Source organism: Bombina bombina, chromosome 1 (genome assembly GCF_027579735.1).
Source record: "Bombina bombina isolate aBomBom1 chromosome 1, aBomBom1.pri, whole genome shotgun sequence".
Lineage (NCBI taxonomy): Eukaryota > Metazoa > Chordata > Amphibia > Anura > Bombinatoridae > Bombina > Bombina bombina.
Genome location: NC_069499.1, coordinates 1,495,211,921 through 1,495,229,998, shown reverse-complemented (window position 1 = coordinate 1,495,229,998; position 18,078 = coordinate 1,495,211,921). Strand labels below are relative to the sequence as shown.

Here is an 18,078-nt window from a genome sequence, read left to right as displayed (position 1 = left end):
TATAGCCCAAAAAACTACGGGCGACGGCAGAAATATACGCGCGTAACTTCTAGGTTACGCCATATATAGGATACCAAACCCGTGCAAATATTGGCGTCGCCGGCTTTTGCGGGCGACGATTTTTATCGGATCGACCCCTTGATATTTGTATATAAAATGTTTAGTTATAAATAATGAAACAACGTTGCAATATTTTTCATTATTTATTTTGCTCCCTTTTCATGTAATTTAGCTCTAAAAATAGAAAAATGTCTAACTCTCAGACCTTGAAATTAACCCTGCTGACTTTTTAAGGCTAGCTCTGTTACATGTCTACCCCAATTAGCTTTATCTGATAACAGCTGAAAATACTAAATTTACAACAGTGGTTAGCCTTGTTGTCTACAGACTAAAGCCCAGATTGGCTCCTCCAAATAAGGCAAATGGTAGGTGGAGTTTGGCTATTGAAAAATAATTGTAGGAAAAGGATGTTAATTTGTTTTAAAAACATTAAAGGGACATAATACTCATATGCTAAATCACTTGAAACTGATGCAGTATAGATGTAAAAAGCTGACAGGAAAATATCACTTGAACATCTCTATGTAAAAAAACATAATTTATGCTTACCTGATAAATGTATTTCTCTTGTGGTGTATCCAGTCCACGGATCATCCATTACTTGTGGGATATTCTCCTTCCCAACAGGAAGTTGCAAGAGGATCACCCACAGCAGAGCTGCTATATAGCTCCTCGCCTAACTGCCATATCCAGTCATTCGACCGAAGACAAGCAGAGAAAGGATAAACCATAGGGTGCAGTGGTGACTGTAGTTTAAAATTAAAAAATACCTGCCTTAAAATGACAGGGCGGGCCATGGACTGGATACACCACAAGATAAATAAATTTATCAGGTAAGCATGTATCCAGAAAAACCTTTCTCCCAAAAATAGCCTCCGAAGAAGAAAAAGTATCAAATTTATAGAATTTTGAAAAGGTATGAAGCGAAGACCAAGTTGCCGCCTTGCAAATCTGTTCAACAGAAGCCTCATTTTTAAAGGCCCATGTGGAAGCCACAGCTCTAGTAGAATGAGCTGTAAACCTTTCAGGAGGCTGCTGGCCAGCAGTCTCATAAGCTGAGCGTATTATACTCCTTAGCAAAAAAGAAAGAGAAGTTGCCGAAGCCTTTTGGCCTCTCCTCTGTTCAGAGTAGACAACAAACAATCTCCTGATTGATATTCTTATTAGATACCACCTTAGGTAAAAACCCAGGTTTGGCACGCAGAACTACCTTATCTGCATGAAAGATCAGATAAGGAGAATCACTTTCCTCTTACTACCTCCATGCTTGTTGAGAGTTGCAAGAGAATGACTGGGTACGGCAGTTAGGGGAGGAGCTATATAGCAGCTCTGCTGTGGGTGATCCTCTTGCAACTTCCTGTTGGGAAGGAGAATATCCCACAAGTAATGGATGATCCGTGGACTGGATACACCTTACAAGAGAAAGGAAGATATTTTACCTCACAATCTCCTCAGCTCAGCAGAGTAAGTTCTGTGTAAAAAGTTATACTCAGCTGCTCCCAGCTGCAGGTAAAAAAAAAAAAAAAATGAAGAAATGAACAGCAGCCAATCAGCATCAGCAGTGCTGAGGTCATGAACTCTTTTTTACTGTGATCTCATGAGATTTCACTTAACTCTCATGAGATTTCATAGTAAGCTTCCTTTACCTGATTGGTGAAATAATATGAGAGTTCACGAGGCTCATCCTTTCAGCTGTCCCAGGACAGACACACTAAAATGCTGCTTAGAAATCCTTTACAATGGGAGGTGGCTACTGAGGAACTTTTGAGGTAAAATATCTTTGTTTTTTACATAAAGATGTTCAGGAGATATTTTCCTGTCAGTTTTTTACAGCTATGCTGCATCACTTTCAAGTGTTTAAACATTTGGGTATTATGGCCCTTTAAGTCTTGGCTGATACATTATTCTATAGCAGCCCAACGGAAATGTCTTGTAATTACAAGGTAGTTACTGTCCCTTTAAAAGGGAGAAATAATTTCAGTACACTGTCCCTTTAACTGTTAAGATGACGATATCAAGTGATGTGTTAATATATTACTGTGAGCTATTGGAATTTTGATTTGTGGCAGATACGCTTTCCGTAATAAAAAGAATAACTGAAATCAGTCAATAACCATTTCAATACTTGAATGTTTAGGCATCACACACAAAGTACCAGGATAAATATTTAAGTAGCATTATGTAAGTGAACCATAATAGTAAAACAAACACTATTTTCATTACTGATGTTGGCATTTTTTTACTATGTCAACACACCCAGCTGAGAAAAGAGAAAAGAATGTTGATATTAAAGAAAGAAAACCAAAAGTAAACACCATACATTTATTTTTACATTTATTTTTTTAGGTGTGCACCTTAGTGAAATGTTTTGTAGGCTTTCTGGTGTAAGTTAAAGGGATATAAAACCCCAAAAAATGTATTTTGTGATTTATACAGAGGCATACAATTTTTTAAAAAAAAGTTTATAAGGTTTAAAGTTTTCTTTGTTGAAGGTATGTGTCAGGAGCACAATATTGCAGGAAATAGTGCTGCCATCTAGTGCTCTTGCAAATGGATAACATCCTAGGAAAAACTTGACCAAAATACCGGGGAATTTTTAGCATTTTTGCTATCACTCTATTTAAATAGAAATAGAGCCTTGTTTTTTTGTTTTTTTTTACTTGTCAAAACTGTGTATATGTATATATATATTTCTTTTTAAGTAGTTAACCCAAGGTATTGATCTAGGCCCATTTTGGTATATTTGATGCCACCATTTCACCGCAAAATGCGATCAAATTAAAAAAAATTGTTAACGTTTTAACAAACTTTGTGTTTCTCACTGAAATTACATACTGCTTGTGCAATCATGCCACAAATTATTGTAAAAGCTTTTCTGGGATCCCCTTTGTTCAGAAATAGCAGACATACATCGCTTTGCTAATGCTTTAATCAGGTAGCTTGTAAGGTTAATTTTAGCTTTAGTATAGAGATTACCCTCCCACCTGACACTTCTGACCCCCTGATCCCTACTTGATCCCTCCCAAACAGCGCTCTTCCCTCCCTCCCTCCCTCCCACTGGCAGACAATCTCCCAATATGATTTTTTTTTAAACTATATATATATATATATATATATCCCCCTGTTTTCTGAGTGTAGGATCCCCCCTTACCCTCCAACCTCCCTGATCCCTCCCAAACAGCTCTCTAACACTCCCCCCTCTAACTAGAGCCCGCCATCTTAGGTATTGGCAGCTGGCACCCAGTACCTATAAAACCCCTATTTATTTATTTTTCACTTCCTCCCCTCCCACGACCATCAGTAAGGAATCCCACCTTTTACCATATTGATATTTTTTTACTGTCCGTGAAGTAAGCATGCCACTTGTGTCCTTCCTTTTTTTAAATAAAAATCACTAAGCAGTTGCTTATATTTAATAGAAATCATTGCAATATGTATTATTAATCTATTTAAATCAATTTTACCTTTTATCTTTTTACACTACATGTGTTCTTCCTGTCACAGCCCTACATGGAGGCCGTTGCAGGAAGTTTTATCTTAGCCTGATGTCATAAAACTTCTAGGCTAGTGAATAGACTAGATAAAAGGCCCATGCCCAGAACTGACAGAATGAAAATTTAAGTTTTTAAAATTCTCTGTTCTTAAAGGGACACTCAAGTCAAAATTAAACTTCAAGATTCAGATACAGCATGCAATTTTAAACAACTTTCCAATTTACTTCAATTAACATGTGCAAGAATTCACTGCATATACGTATATGCATTTGTGATTGGCTGATGGCTGTCACATGATACAGGGGGAGTAGTATAGACATAACTGCAATTTATTTAACAAAAATCTGCTACTCATTTGAAGTTCAGACTAAGTGCTATTATATTGTCTTCTTTTGCATTTGTTGATTATGCAAACTACTGTATTGACTGGTCCTTTAAAACACTGGGGGCAGGAGCTACGCTGAGAATTTTTTAGTGCTAATTTCACAACAACAACAAAAAGGTATTTGCTGTTTTTTACACTATCTTTTTCTTTTTATATTTCAGGTTATTTAATCTCTCACAGGTTTAGAGATCATTAATTCAACAGATTCTAGTTTTAAACTCAAACATTTTTATTATTTTTAATATAGATGGACACTTTTATCATGTTCCAGACTTGGAAGAAATACTTAGTTTTGCAAGATTAAATCTTTTCCATGGGTGAGTTTTTTTTTGGTTTTTTTTTTAAACATTTGTATAACTTTTAGTGAGTAGCTATAAAATATAACAAGTCAATCTCTCTTCAACAAATTTTGGGCAGTATGAGGCTTTCGTTTCTATCAGGTGGTCAGGTCAGTTAACCATGGTAGTAATTCCCAACTGGAATGAAACCACAGATCTCCATATATCAAGTTCTCCGTTTTTGAAAAAACATTCAGCGTCATGGTGGGGAGGGGGGGGGGTTTGGGGGAGATACTCACTTCCTTTACAAACATTACACACACTTAAAGAGTTTTATTCTATAAAGATTTGATAGGGATCAGGTTTTCTGTATATAACGGCAAGACTGGTGTATATGAATTATGGTACATGAGAGCTTATGTAGTTGCTCTAAGTAAAAGTCAGTAACTATTGGTCCTTTAATTATTCTCTTCTGATTCCCCATTACACATACCCAAAGGGGTTGATTTATCAAGCTGCAGTGGACAGGGGCACATATACGCGCCCCAGTCTGCCGCAGCTCACCTCTGGCGGGCTGAATTCCCCTGGCAGAATTCAGCATTGCATACGAGCGCTATTTTGCCCTCGTGTGCAATCCCGCCCACGCAAAGCCAATCACGCGCAGGCAGGAGCTGTCAATCTTCCCAGTCAGACAAGACCGGGGAGATTGAAATTCGCCGCCTTAGAGGTGGCGAAAGGTTAATAAAGCAGCGGTCTGATGACCGCTGCTTGTTAAATACAAACTGCAGGTTCTCTTGTGAGAACCTGCAGTCGTAGGGATCAAAAAGGCTTGCGAAGGGGGGGGCGTTTCCGGGCAGCGGCCATCTTCGGTCGCAATATTTGAGGCTGCTGAGGAGATCTTATTAATCCGCCGATTAATTAGGGGAATTTACTGCATACCCGCAACAAACTTATGTATGAAGTACGCTTATACCCCACTGAATATATCGATCCTAGGATCACTGTGCTTGTGTCCCTCCAGCCCAGATCTGGACCGTTGTAACTTCAGGCGGCGGCCTACCACGAAGAGTTCAACACCCCCCCCCCCGTAAACACGGGTTAGGCAGCCACTATTTGGCTGCAATATCTACTCTTGGACTCAGATGATTATTGCTGCTACTACCTTGCATAATTCAATTCTACAAAAAACAACTGCAATTTCCTTTCGCAAGTTCAAACACTCTATAGAAGGGACACTAAGATGGCGCTTCCTTTAAGAGAAGAGGAAATCCGCAATCTTCTAGATGACCACTTCCAAAGAATGAAACAACTGCTGATAGCAGCGTTCAAAGACATGTCTCCTAAAAGGCACTTAAACAGCCAGAGTGAAAAGCCACGCTTGCAGCATGACACAGATGCGAGCGGGGATATACTTCCAACAGTGGAGGATGCCGGAGCCAAACCTAGAGATCCGCTCAACGCGGGTGACAGGCTCTACGGGTTTTGCCCAGGAAAAACAGATAGCACCCTGATCAGTACTGCGAGAATGCTGATAACTCAGGTTCACCAACTTACCACACCGCTACCGCACAGACGCCATGGAGGGTTCATAAGTTTAAACGTACACACAGTATCTGAGACATGCATAAGGGGCTCCGTGCAGTCCACGATCGAAGGCAGTGTTAATTTCGTCGACTAAAACTAGACTAAAATGACTATAAAACTAAAGAAATTCTAATGACTAAAATACGACTAAAACTAAAATGACATTTTAGTCAAAAGACTATGACTAAAACTAAATCAAAATGACATTTTAGTCAAAAGACTATGACTAAAACTAAATCAAAATTTGCAGACAAAAACATTTTATGCAAGTTGTTATAATCAATCCATATTCAATTACTGCTCTTTTGTAAAATTTACGAAACTTAATTTTATTAAATTTTAAGATAAATAAAGACATGTTATATACCACAACAGTTAAATCTGTTAAATTTGTATTGCATGTTCAAACCTTAATACCATAAATAAAAACAGGTTAATAAACCTTTACTCCAGGAGTATATAATGAGTTTGGAAGTTCTAGAGCAGTGCTAATATCATTGCCGAAACTTTTTCGAATCTGTGAACAATCAATTGATTCTTCCTATAGAAATAAGCATAGCCCACTAGTATGGGTTTAAGTTATTCTGTGCCTGTGCTATCTGCAGAAACTTTTTTGTTTTGTGTTGAGTTACTTGATACTTGTTTTAATTATTAACAGGAAACTGTTAAAGGTTTTATATTGGGTAATATGTTCAATTTAGCCAATACAGTTTACAGTTTTTTTTTATATATATTTTAAAGTTGCACTTCTGTTTTTTTATGAAACTTGGTTTTATTTAATTGTAAGTTTAATAAAGATGTTACATATCAAAACGGTTAAATCTGTGTCTGTATTGCATGTTTAAACCTTAATACCATAAATATTAACAGGTATTATGTTTACACCTGGAGTATGTAATCAGTTTGCAAATGATAGAGAAATGCTTAAATAACGCATTACACTTTAACTAAACCCCTTAGATTTTAGTTGACTAAAATCTACTGGGATTTAGTCGACTAAAATCTACTGAAAATTCAGTCGACTAAAACTAGACTAAAACTAAAACAATTCAGATGACTAAAATACGACTAAAACTAAAATGGCATTTTAGTCAAAAGACTAAAACTAAGACTAAATTGAAATTTGCCGTCAAAATTAACACTGATCGAAGGTGACAGATTTGGTTCCAGGGACCCTGTTAAGGTTGGTGCAGTGACCTACGGGGATCTGGCGAAACAGGCAGCGGTCCCCCTACCTAACTTTGAGGTCATAGAAATTTCTCAGAATCCGCAGCTCAATATACTGTTGCCGCATAGTACTCAAAAAGAAGTGAGATTTCTTGCGCCAGGGTGGCAGAATCCAAGATACTTGGGGACCCAATGTGGTAGCCTACTTCCTGCCCCTGATATGCAAAGCGGCCTTTTCCCTATCAATGTATGTATACCTTACTGTGGGACAAGAGCTATCAAAGTTGGAGTCGGCTGATCACAGAAAACATTACCCACATCGGCTGAACAGAGGGGTTAGACTGGTGAGAGACTGTTTGCTTCCCAGATATGTGTGGATGACCGGATTGCCAGCAAACTCTATCTAAGGAGCTAGGTGGAACGGAGGTGACAAGGGACACCTATGCCTTCACAAACGTTTTTCCTTGTGGAGTCTGACCTCTTAGAACTTTGGATGGTCTGACACCACAGTAGAGGATATAAATGTAACCAACAGGGATGCTTTCATACAGAACATTAACCTGGCTCCTAACTGTTGTGACTTGTTCCTCTGCAGCGGCCATCTTTACTAGCATGCCTATGCTAAGACTTGGGCTATAATAAAGGTACTTATTATAGGTTTGCGACTCCCCAACAAGGTATCTCCTATAACCTTCATATTTTTCGACATGGGAGAACACTACTCAGTTGATTTGAACTCCTTAAGTCTTCTCCATTAAAAAGAACTACCGCAACTTGTCATTTGTGGGAATTACGCTCAGTTGGTGATTAGAATAGGGTGAGTTAGGTCTGTATTTTCATAGTGCCTCTGCGCTTGTCATTTCCTCACTTACTGGCCTTGACTGTTTCATATTCACCTGTTTAGCTCTATTGCTGTGTTGCATGTCAGTTTAACTTTCTATTACTGTAGAATATTGGTCTAGTTCTGTAGCGGAGCATTATAAGCTACCTCATTTGGTGTATTATGCGCAGTGCCACTAGCTTGAAATACTTTCTTTCCCTGGCAGATATTAGTTTTTGCAAATAAAATGCATGTCTTTGATGTAATCTCACTAATTTGAATGTTCATATTTTACACTATTATATTCACTGCTAGTATTTTAATTTTATAGTGGCAGCAATGGTTATCAGGTTGTTGTTCTATTGTTGAAGCATATCATACAACCTATTTATAACATAAGGTTAATTTTTAGCCCTACAAAATGCTCCCTACCAGGTTGTCTATTGTTAACTTTGGCCACTCAGATGACGACCTCTGAGTCTGGTTGGCAAGACAACAACCGATAGTTCCATTACGATGCCTAATACATAGGGGGAAAATGCTATTGGTATTATATTGCCGCTGGATATTATGCAGTCTCATCTTATGCCTACCAACCCTATACTCAGATAACTTATGCACCGCCCTATTTGTACATATGGGTTTTGTATTTGAAGCATAACAATTAATATCTAAAAGCTTGTTCATATAGATGGCACAGGTCATAATTTAAATGTATGTATAATTGCCTATAGTGTATTCTGTACAAAAAGGGATATTATGTTTTCCTATATTTTAGTCTGCTTGGAGTAAGCTTTACTGGGGATATAAGAACATTTCCTATCCTGACAAACTGTTATTAACCCAGTTTACATAAGTGGTAGATAGCCATACTGTTATGCAACTAAGCATGTGAGACCCTGGCTTCAGTTGAGAGTTAGGTGCTGTATGGTATTTAGCATTAATACCCATTCATATGCTTATTTAGATATATAACTCCCTCTGTTTAAAACTGCCTCTAATATAACCATCTTGCCTGCAGCTAAGATCTGTAACCTGACCTAATGCTACTTATCTTCTAGGTTAAGTTACATCTTCATTGTGGTAATAGATGTGACTCAGTTATTTTTAAGGCAAACTGCTTTTATCCCAATTTACACAAGTTGTAAGTAGCCATGGTGTTACATAACCTTTATTGATGTATATTATATAGTCGTAATTGGAATTCAGGAAACATATAGTATTACATATTAATTTGACAAAATATCATATTCTATCATTTCAACCCTTAGGTCCAAGAGTGGCCTATTTTGTTATTTTATATCCTCTTTAAAGTCCCTCATTATGTTTATATTGCAGTTCAGGAGGTCCAAGAGAGGCCTCTTTAGTTCTCTGGAGGAACTAATTTAATTTATTTTTGTATATTATCATTCTTCAAGAGGACACTTCCTATTAGAAAACTGAGGTTCAATGCTTAATATTTGTTAATACTTTCAAGTTGCATATGAATTAATGGATGGTGCTTTTTTTTTTGGTGACTATGTAACTGTCAATTTTGTTTTTGGCGTGACATTCTGTGTAATAATTTGTTTGTTTCATTTTAAAACCTCAATAAAAAAAAAAAAAAAGGCGTGCAAAGACTTTGATAAATCGACTCCTTTGTACCCTTTTACAAAATTCTAACTTTTGCGTTGTCCACAAACCAAACCTTATCATATCTGTGAGTGGTTTCATCTTCATGTACTAGGTTGTAGTGTAATAGCAAGGAGATCTTTGAGACTGTTTAATTTTTATAAACATTTTTTTTTTTGGTCTTCTTTCTGTTTGTCTTTATTGTTTGTGGAAATCTGAACAAGGATCCAGAACAGCAAACAGTAACAAGTTTTATCAAGGACCTTTGTTTACCTTCTGGACTCTTTTCAGTTTGCTGTGAACAATACCAAACATCTAGCATTTAGTGTCATTAAAGAAATAAAAATTGGCTTTTATATAAATATATTTTATTTTTTTGCCTACAGACTCTACGTTACTTTAAAGAAGAAAAAAACATATATATATATATAATGGGTAAGTGGCTAAATAATCTTGCCTTAAGGGATAGGAAAGTCAAAATTAAATGTGCATGATTCTGGTAGCACATCTAATTTTAAGACACTTTTAATATCACTTCTATTTTCAAATATGCTTTGCTCTCTTGGTATCCCTTGTTGAAAATGAATATGCACATATCCTACACTAGTGGGAGCTAGCTGCTGATTGGTGCCTGCACACATTTGTCTCTTGTGATTGGCTAACTAGATGTGTTCAGCTAGCTGCCAGTAGTGCAATGTTGTTCCTTCAGCAAAGGATAACAAGATAATGAAGCAAATTTGAGAATAGAAGTAAATTGGAAAGTTGTTTAAAATTGTATGTTCTATCCAAATCACAAAATCATTTTTTGGGATTTCCTGTTCCTTTAAATCATTGATTCTTTTGAATTAAAATATAAACTAAAGTTGTTTATGTTTTTCAGATTACAGCACTATCCCAGTGGATGAGTGGCAAGAGAGCCATGTTAGCAACTGGTTGAGTTCTATTAAACTAAAGAAAAAGTACATTGACAAGCTATTTAATGAAGAAGTAACTGGAATTGTGCTCATAGAACTTTCTGAAACCTTTTTTAGAGAAACCGTTTGCATGAAAGAAGGTCAAATATCACTTCTCATCAAAAAGAGGAATGAGTTATTAAAGGAAAGAAGTTCACATATTGCTATAACAGTAGATACTCTAGATAATTCTAATCCCACAGTTGAAGAACACAATGTACTTCTTAACAAATTAAAACCTATAAAAGCACAGGAAGGTTCCCCAAATAGTCAGAAGAATGGCACAGAACAACCAAATAATAGCTCAAACTTGGCAAACACTGGTAAAAATACAGAACATTTACTAGACTCGAGGCTAGAACCAATACTTCAGAGTCATTTTAGACCGTTTGATAATGATGATATTGAATTCAAATATGTGAGAAATCAGATCCTTCCATCTGAAATTGGGGTAACAGATCTAGTTACCCCTTGCCACGAATATATATTGTTTGCTATGGAAGCAACTTTGGGGAAAAAAAAACTTCAATCAAAATTTGCTTATGAGGTTTTCCGATTTGCTGCTGCCTGCATGAACGTTAGAACAAATGGTACCATACACTTTGGAGTAATGGGTAAAACGGAGGATAAAAACTTGCTTCCTGGGCAGATAGTTGGCATTCCAGTAAGTGATAAGAGTTGGTATAGTGATGCTTTGGACTTTATAAAAGAATGCTTTAGCCCTACAGAATATGCAGCTCTGTGTTGCATTCGTCCACCTAAGTTCATAGCAGTTGTTCAGGAAGACTCAGAAGCCCAACTATTTGCTGTTGAAGTAGACATTGAGTCATTATCAAGTTCTGTGGCAGGAAAACTGTTTCAAGTTTGTCTTCCTATCTTCAATGAAACAAGCAAAACTGTTTGCTATGAAGAGAAAACAATTTATAGAAGAATTGGAACACAGTCTGTAGCAGAAGAAAAATCCGACTATAGCACACTTAAACAGAAACTACAGACAGATGACACCAAACGGAAACAAGCGGATTCCGAGTCCATAGAAATACCTGAAGCTCTAGACCATAAGGTATCTGTACTTTTTGCCAATGGCTCACACTGTATTGATAACTCCCAGTGGTATGTATTGGTTATAAATAAATGTGGAAACAATCATTTGAAACACCTAAATTTTTTAATGCAATTAAATATATTATGCGTTTTCGACTTTGATGCAGATTCTGACAGCTCAGGCCTTTGTGCAAAATATAAACAGCACCATGCAACAAATATGTATTCTCTAATCAGCCACTTTTCTGAAAGTGTAAACTCTAAACAAAAGGCAGTTGACCTGGGCTTATTTAAGCAAACAAGCTGGATATTTTGTAATGGATGGAATAATAACCTTGAAGATGACGAACCATGTGATGAATATACGTGGTTCACAACAAAGAGGAAATCCTTTAAAAATGCAGTCTCTTTCATATACCGTGAAATTATTAAAATGGGACGTTTCACGGTTCTCTTTCTGTTGTTATCGCCAGTGGAGAAACCAATGGTAGATGCTTTCCATACTTTTTACCAGGACATGAAAAGCGTGGAATATATCACGTTTATTGCAGAACATGAAGAGAATTATAGAAAATGGGTTGGCTTGGTAGAAGAGTCTTGTAGCAGCGATGAAATTGAACAGAGAAGTATAGTTGGTACACAACTAAGCATTATTGATGCCACAGTACAAAAAATGCTTCCTACAACAGATTACCTTAAAAGTATACCAAATTCTAAAAACAGAGTGTATATTCTTACACTTCCTGAAGCAGAAAGAATGTATTCACTTAATATATTGTGCATAAATGAGTGCAACCACATAAAGCTACATCATATGACCAAACAAGAACTAAAAGAAATTGAAAGTATCTTTTACAGAGGCGGCAAAATCAGTTGGAAGCACCTTTGGCTTTCAGACCAGAAACAATATGGGGAAATTATTGAAAGAGATGCTTGCATAGAGGTTGAACGTATTCTACATAGTAAATTACATAGGGAATCAGTTCTAGTTGCCAGAATAAAAATTGTTCACAAGCCAGGAAGTGGCGGTAGCACTGTTGCAAGACAGATACTTTGGAAATATAAAGATCATTTACGGTGTGCTGTAGTGGATTCTTCATGCCCAGTTACAACAGTTTATGAGCACGCTTTGATGTTCCGGGATTATGATCAAAAAGACATAAATGGCAAACCAGTTTTGCTCCTTATTGAAGACTCTGATGAAGAATATGTAACAGAACTGATGCAGTGTTTAACCAACGCTATGTCTTGCAAGAAAATGTTTAGACCATGTTTTATCATTTTGACCTGCAGACGGTCAAATGATCCACAGAAGCTTTGTGCAGCTTCTCCAAATAACACAGTTGCAATCACTCACACATTAAGTGACAAAGAAAGAAAGCTGTTTGAAGAAAAATCTAAAGAATTTTCTGTAAGATTTCCTTCAGAACGTTTTATGATTTTTGATTTGATGAGGCAAGGATTTCCAACACAAAACATTCATGACTTTGTGTCTCATGCAATACAGTTTATTGACTCTTCTTCTAGTATAGCAAAACTGATCAGATACACTTCACTATTAAATCATTATGTTCCAAATTCATACATTCCAATTTCACACTGTGAGGCCTTTATGGGCTTTGGGATTTACATTCAGGCATCCCTAGAAGAGCCAGCTCATTTCGAGTTAAAAAATTATTTAACAGACCAATCTCTGGATATATTTGTTGTCATAACAGACAATGAAATGTGGATCACTGGAATTTGTATCTCCCATTCTTTAATTGCAGATCAAATTTTGAATTTGCAATCTAATGATTACCCTCATAGTCAAATTGCACTTGATCTAATTAAAGAAAATAATCTTTTTCAGCACAGATTTGGAAAAGAAGCATTTTTAAAGTTAGTTAAGAAGTTATTTTTACAACGTCATAAAAAAAGCAAGGGTGACAGCAGAGACACTTTATTTTCACCACTTATAGAACATGTTTGGAAAGAAGAAAAATTACATATGAAAGCTGTAGAGCTTTTAAAATGTGCCTATGAAAGCTTTGACAAAGATCCTTTTTTCGCACAACATATTGCACGATTATATGGAGAATTTGAAATGTTTGATGAAGCAATTGCATGGGCGGAGACTGCTGCATTACACTTCCCACATGATTCATTTATTCTAGATACCTTAGGACAGATGCACAAAAAAAAGTTTAATGCAACAGTGGACGCTCAGAGAAATAACTTCTCTACTGAAGATGCGGTTAAACTGATCGAAACTGGTCTTAAATCCATGGAATGCTTTAGAGTGGCACAAAAAGCTGCACGGTTAGAAACTGGCACTATGAATACGTCTGGTTTCTTAGGGGAAATTGACGTTGGATGCCACTTAATAGAGCGGCTTTCAAAGCTGAAAGTGTTTTATAAAAATTCAGAGCTTTTACCGTACCTTCTGACTGATCATTACCCTACAGGTGTAAAAAAACCTTGGATTCATCTTCATGACCAATTAAAAGCATTATATGAAAACATATACAATGCTATGGAGTGGGTTTCTGATGATGCAGGCTACTTTGAAAATGACAGCAACAAAGAGCACATATGTATGAGAGAGCAATATGGATCCAGAAAATGGCTACTCAGGAAAACCGAGAAATTTGCAACATTTTTCAGTTTGCAGACATCATCTCAGTGGGATAATTTAACATCTTCTTGGCAGAATAAGATAAACCAAGTAGTTAGGAGGATGAATATTTACAGAATTGGAGGTGGGAGTACAACGGCAATACTTTCTATTTTGACAGATTCCAATGATGGAACTTCCATCATGAAACTAGAAGAAATAATTGATCTTTATCCAAGAAATGTTTTGGAAGGAGAAATAGAGGATGTGGATCTCATTAACTTTCTAATGACTCATATTGCATTAGGATGTGCATTTCCTGATTCTTCAAAACTTATGGCCCTTAAAAAACTTCGCAAGCTTAGCAAAAAATTGATTAAACCAAAGACGGCATATACACCAGGGGCATATCTCTTGTTGGTTATGCTTTTTTGGCCCGATGAAAGTGTAGACCAGGAACCAGATCCAAATAAAGATATTATTTTGACTACTGCACTTCAAGCTGCAAAACGACTGTATGAAAAACGAATTAAGAATGTCCAAGAAAAGAAAAAGCGTACAAATGTTCATTTCTTACTGGGACAGGGTGATTTACTTCAAAAGTTTGTGCACAAAAGTAACATTGAAAAAGTCATTCAAGGTCCCTTGAATGAACGCAATTTGAAACAGTACAATGAAGAAATGTATAAAGCGAACAGTGAAAACAAAATGTTAAAAAAAGTTTCTGGCTGGACAGAAAATGGAAAGATGTATATAACAGGGCACTGTAAAGAAAAAATTATTGAAATTTTACCAACAAATTCTTCTTTATTACCCCGTGGAAATCATACAGTTTCATTTTACTTGGGGTTTGCTTTTAAAGGTATTATTGCCTACAACATCCAAGTAAAATAAATTGGCTGGCCATGCAAGTGGATTTCAACAGGCATAAAAGTGTGAAATAGATAATTCTATAATATGTTTTATTCAAGCCATGGTGCAATGATAATATACTCTGTGTTTAACCCCTGTAAATATGTTGTAAACCATATAGTTAAAGGCAATGATGGGCCAATGACAAAATGAATATTTGCAGTCACCAATCACCAGCTATATCCCAGTACTGCATTGCTACGCCTGGGTCTACCTAGGCATGTTTTTCTTCAAAGGATACCAAAAGAACAAAGTCAATTTGATAATAGGAATCAATGGAAAAATCTCGTAATCGTCAAAGTTTAATTTTTACCAGCATGTCCCTTTAACAATTAAAGGGATATGCAACCGCAACATTTTCTTTTGTAATTCAGACAGAGCATTCAATTTGAAACAAAGTTTCCACTTTACTGCTATTATCAAATTTGCTTCATCTCGATGGCAGTCTTTGTTGAAGAGATACCTAGGTAGGTATCTGGACTGGAGCACTACATGGCAGGAAACAAGATAGCTACCATATAGTGCTCCAGACATGTGCAAGCTCCGGAGCTTGCATCCCTGCTTTTCAACAAAAAATACCAAGAAAACAAAGAAAAATTGACAATAGACGTAAATTAGAAAGCTGTTTCATATCCCTTTAATCCAAACTCTGCTAAATTTACACTTATTATCTATTTTATTTACAGCCCATGAAACAGTAGATGATTTATTACTATTAATATTGTGCTACCATTGGGAGAAAAGCAGAAACCAGGGGTTTTATAAATTTGAACCCATTCCAATCAATTTGAAAACCTCATGATAACCCATTAGGGGTTAGCTACAACAATAGTAGTTATTGGAAAGCATATATATTGCTAGCTTCACTAACAATGAATGTATAATATCCCTTTAAGCAATTTTCATGCCTCAGACCAAGGGTTGTTAGTGTCCTGCACAATTCTCTCCAGATGTTAAAGAATGTGACCTTAGGTCTGAGGATTCCACATGCTTTTTAGTGTCTTCAGGGCTTATGGGAGAGATGTTTAGAGGGTTCCTCTTAAAGGGATATGAAACCCACATTTTTTATTTTATGATTCAGATAGAGCATGCAATTTTAAGCAACTTTACAAATTAACTTCTATCAATTAGTCTTCGTTCTCTTGGTGTCTTTATTTGAAAAAGCAGGAATGTAAGATTAGGAGCCGCCCAATTTTTGGTTCAGCACTTGGGTAGCGTTATGGTGCTCCCCCAGTGTGGTTATAACCACCACAACTCCCCATACCTTTGATTTATTAACCAAAGTTAAATATCTATCTAATTGTTTTCTTGAATATTGTGTTCTGTTTTTCTTTTTAATTTCTAATGATTTCTTTTGCATTGCATAATCAAAGTTGCTAATTGTATTCAATCTTATTATTTAATTAATGGGATATAATTAGTGTAATCACATGTTGATTCTCCACATTGTTTCTCACTGCATTCTTTGTGAATATATTATGTTAATCATAGATCATTGTTTATATATTGCTACTTTATACACTGATGTTTATTATTGCTTAACTTATTAATAAACTGTATTAACTTGTATTCTTGTGTACATAAGGACTGATGCCCCACTTGGTAGTTACACCCCCTTAACCTAAATAACAACTTATATAAGACACAGACACAGAGAGCTTGATATAAGACTATATCATGGTCACGTTTATTTAACTTTTAAATAAACCCGACTTCAACTGAAGTCATAACTATAAACATTAACTGGTGGCGGGAGGGAGGGATGGGAAAACTTTCTTTGCTAAAAATCCCAGGAAGAAGAGGCCGGATCCTTCTAGACCTAGCCTTATAACTGTTAAGTCAGAGCCCTCCCCTCATTTTGCAACAATGTCGCCAACACACACATAACCAGGGATTTTCACTACCTTTAGACTGCACAGGCCCTTAATTACGTTTCAGGAGACCTTGCTACCTTACCCTACCATAAGGACTGATGCCCTACTTGGTAGTTACACCCCCTTAACCTAAATAACATAACTTATATAATCTTAACTTTAGACTAAAGATACAAGCACAGAGAGCTGGGTATAAGACCATATCATGGTCACATTTATTTAACTTTTAAATAAACCTGACTTCATCTGAAGTCATAACTATAGACATTAACTGGTGGCGGCATTCGAGGCCTAGCAAAATAATGGCTCCATATGACTAGAGGTCGAGCCCATTTGCTATTGGAATTAAAAGGTTGAAGAGGGAGCCCCAAAAACGAGGCTCCGCCCCATTCCGTCTAGGAGGCGCAAATGTCCTAAAGGATCTTCAGCCAGCAATCCCGTGGGCGGGGTACCTCCAGGTCACGACCTGGGGACATCCCCCCACCCATTAGCCTGACTGTCACCCCTTCAGACTCTCCCCTAAGATATTTATGGCCACAACCTCCCGCCTTTAGGAGATATATAATTATATCTGCTTCGACCTATAAGGCACTGGAAAGAAAAAGCCCTGCAGCAATTTTTTCCAGGAAGCATCACAATTTTGCGCTAAGGTCTTACAACGATTAAGCCCACTAACCCTATCCCTGTCTTTAGCATAAGGGACCAGCAACCTCTAGGGAAGCCACCTGCCTAAATGATGCCACTGACTTTGAAAACAAACATTTTCCATGGGGAGGGAGGGATGGGGAAACTTTCTTGGCTAAAAATCCCAGGAAGAAAAGGCCGGATCCTTCTAGACCTAGCCTGATAACTGGTAAAAAATAAAAAATATAAAACAAAAGGGGTACCCAGTAGGTAGATACAGCAGCTCTTTAAGTGCGATAATTCCCAAAAATCACACTATAATTAAAATTGTAGAAGGGTTAAGAGTGCGCTCAAAACGAGCTCTACCACAATACTAATTCTATCGACAATTGAGTAATATAATGTAAAAAAATTTTTTTGGAAAGGAGTCCAAACTATCCAATAGTAAATAGAATTTTATTTAAATAAGTATTATATTAAAAACTTTATAAACAATAAATCATATACATATATAAGATAAATTAAGGTGCACCTTATATCTGCTACACAATAAATACAATGTAATTAAACTTTGTTAGGTAAACGGCAAGATTATAGTGTATGAGGTATATTTCCGCGTGTTGCTTATTTTCTGTCACTTATTTTGTATCCAAACTTTGCAACATTAATAGTTTTT

The 18,078-nt window shown here is 36.5% G+C and overlaps 1 protein-coding gene across 3 annotated transcripts in view; it reads left to right on the top strand.

Annotated features, from left to right (window-relative positions):
• The window catches only part of LOC128653995 (sterile alpha motif domain-containing protein 9-like), a 50,643-nt gene extending 34,170 nt beyond the window's left edge, over positions 1–16,473 (top strand). For 2 of the 3 annotated variants that reach the window (XM_053707636.1, XM_053707628.1), the window contains 3 exons: positions 4,187–4,256; positions 9,786–9,834; positions 10,280–16,473. In XM_053707636.1, the coding sequence (XP_053563611.1) occupies positions 9,831–9,834; positions 10,280–14,886 (4,611 nt within the window). In that variant the 5' untranslated portion in view covers positions 4,187–4,256; positions 9,786–9,830 and the 3' untranslated portion in view covers positions 14,887–16,473. The remainder of the gene's footprint in view (positions 1–4,186; positions 4,257–9,785; positions 9,835–10,279) is intronic. The other variant, XM_053707619.1, reaches the window with a different exon arrangement.
• The last annotated feature ends 1,605 nt before the right edge of the window (positions 16,474–18,078 follow it).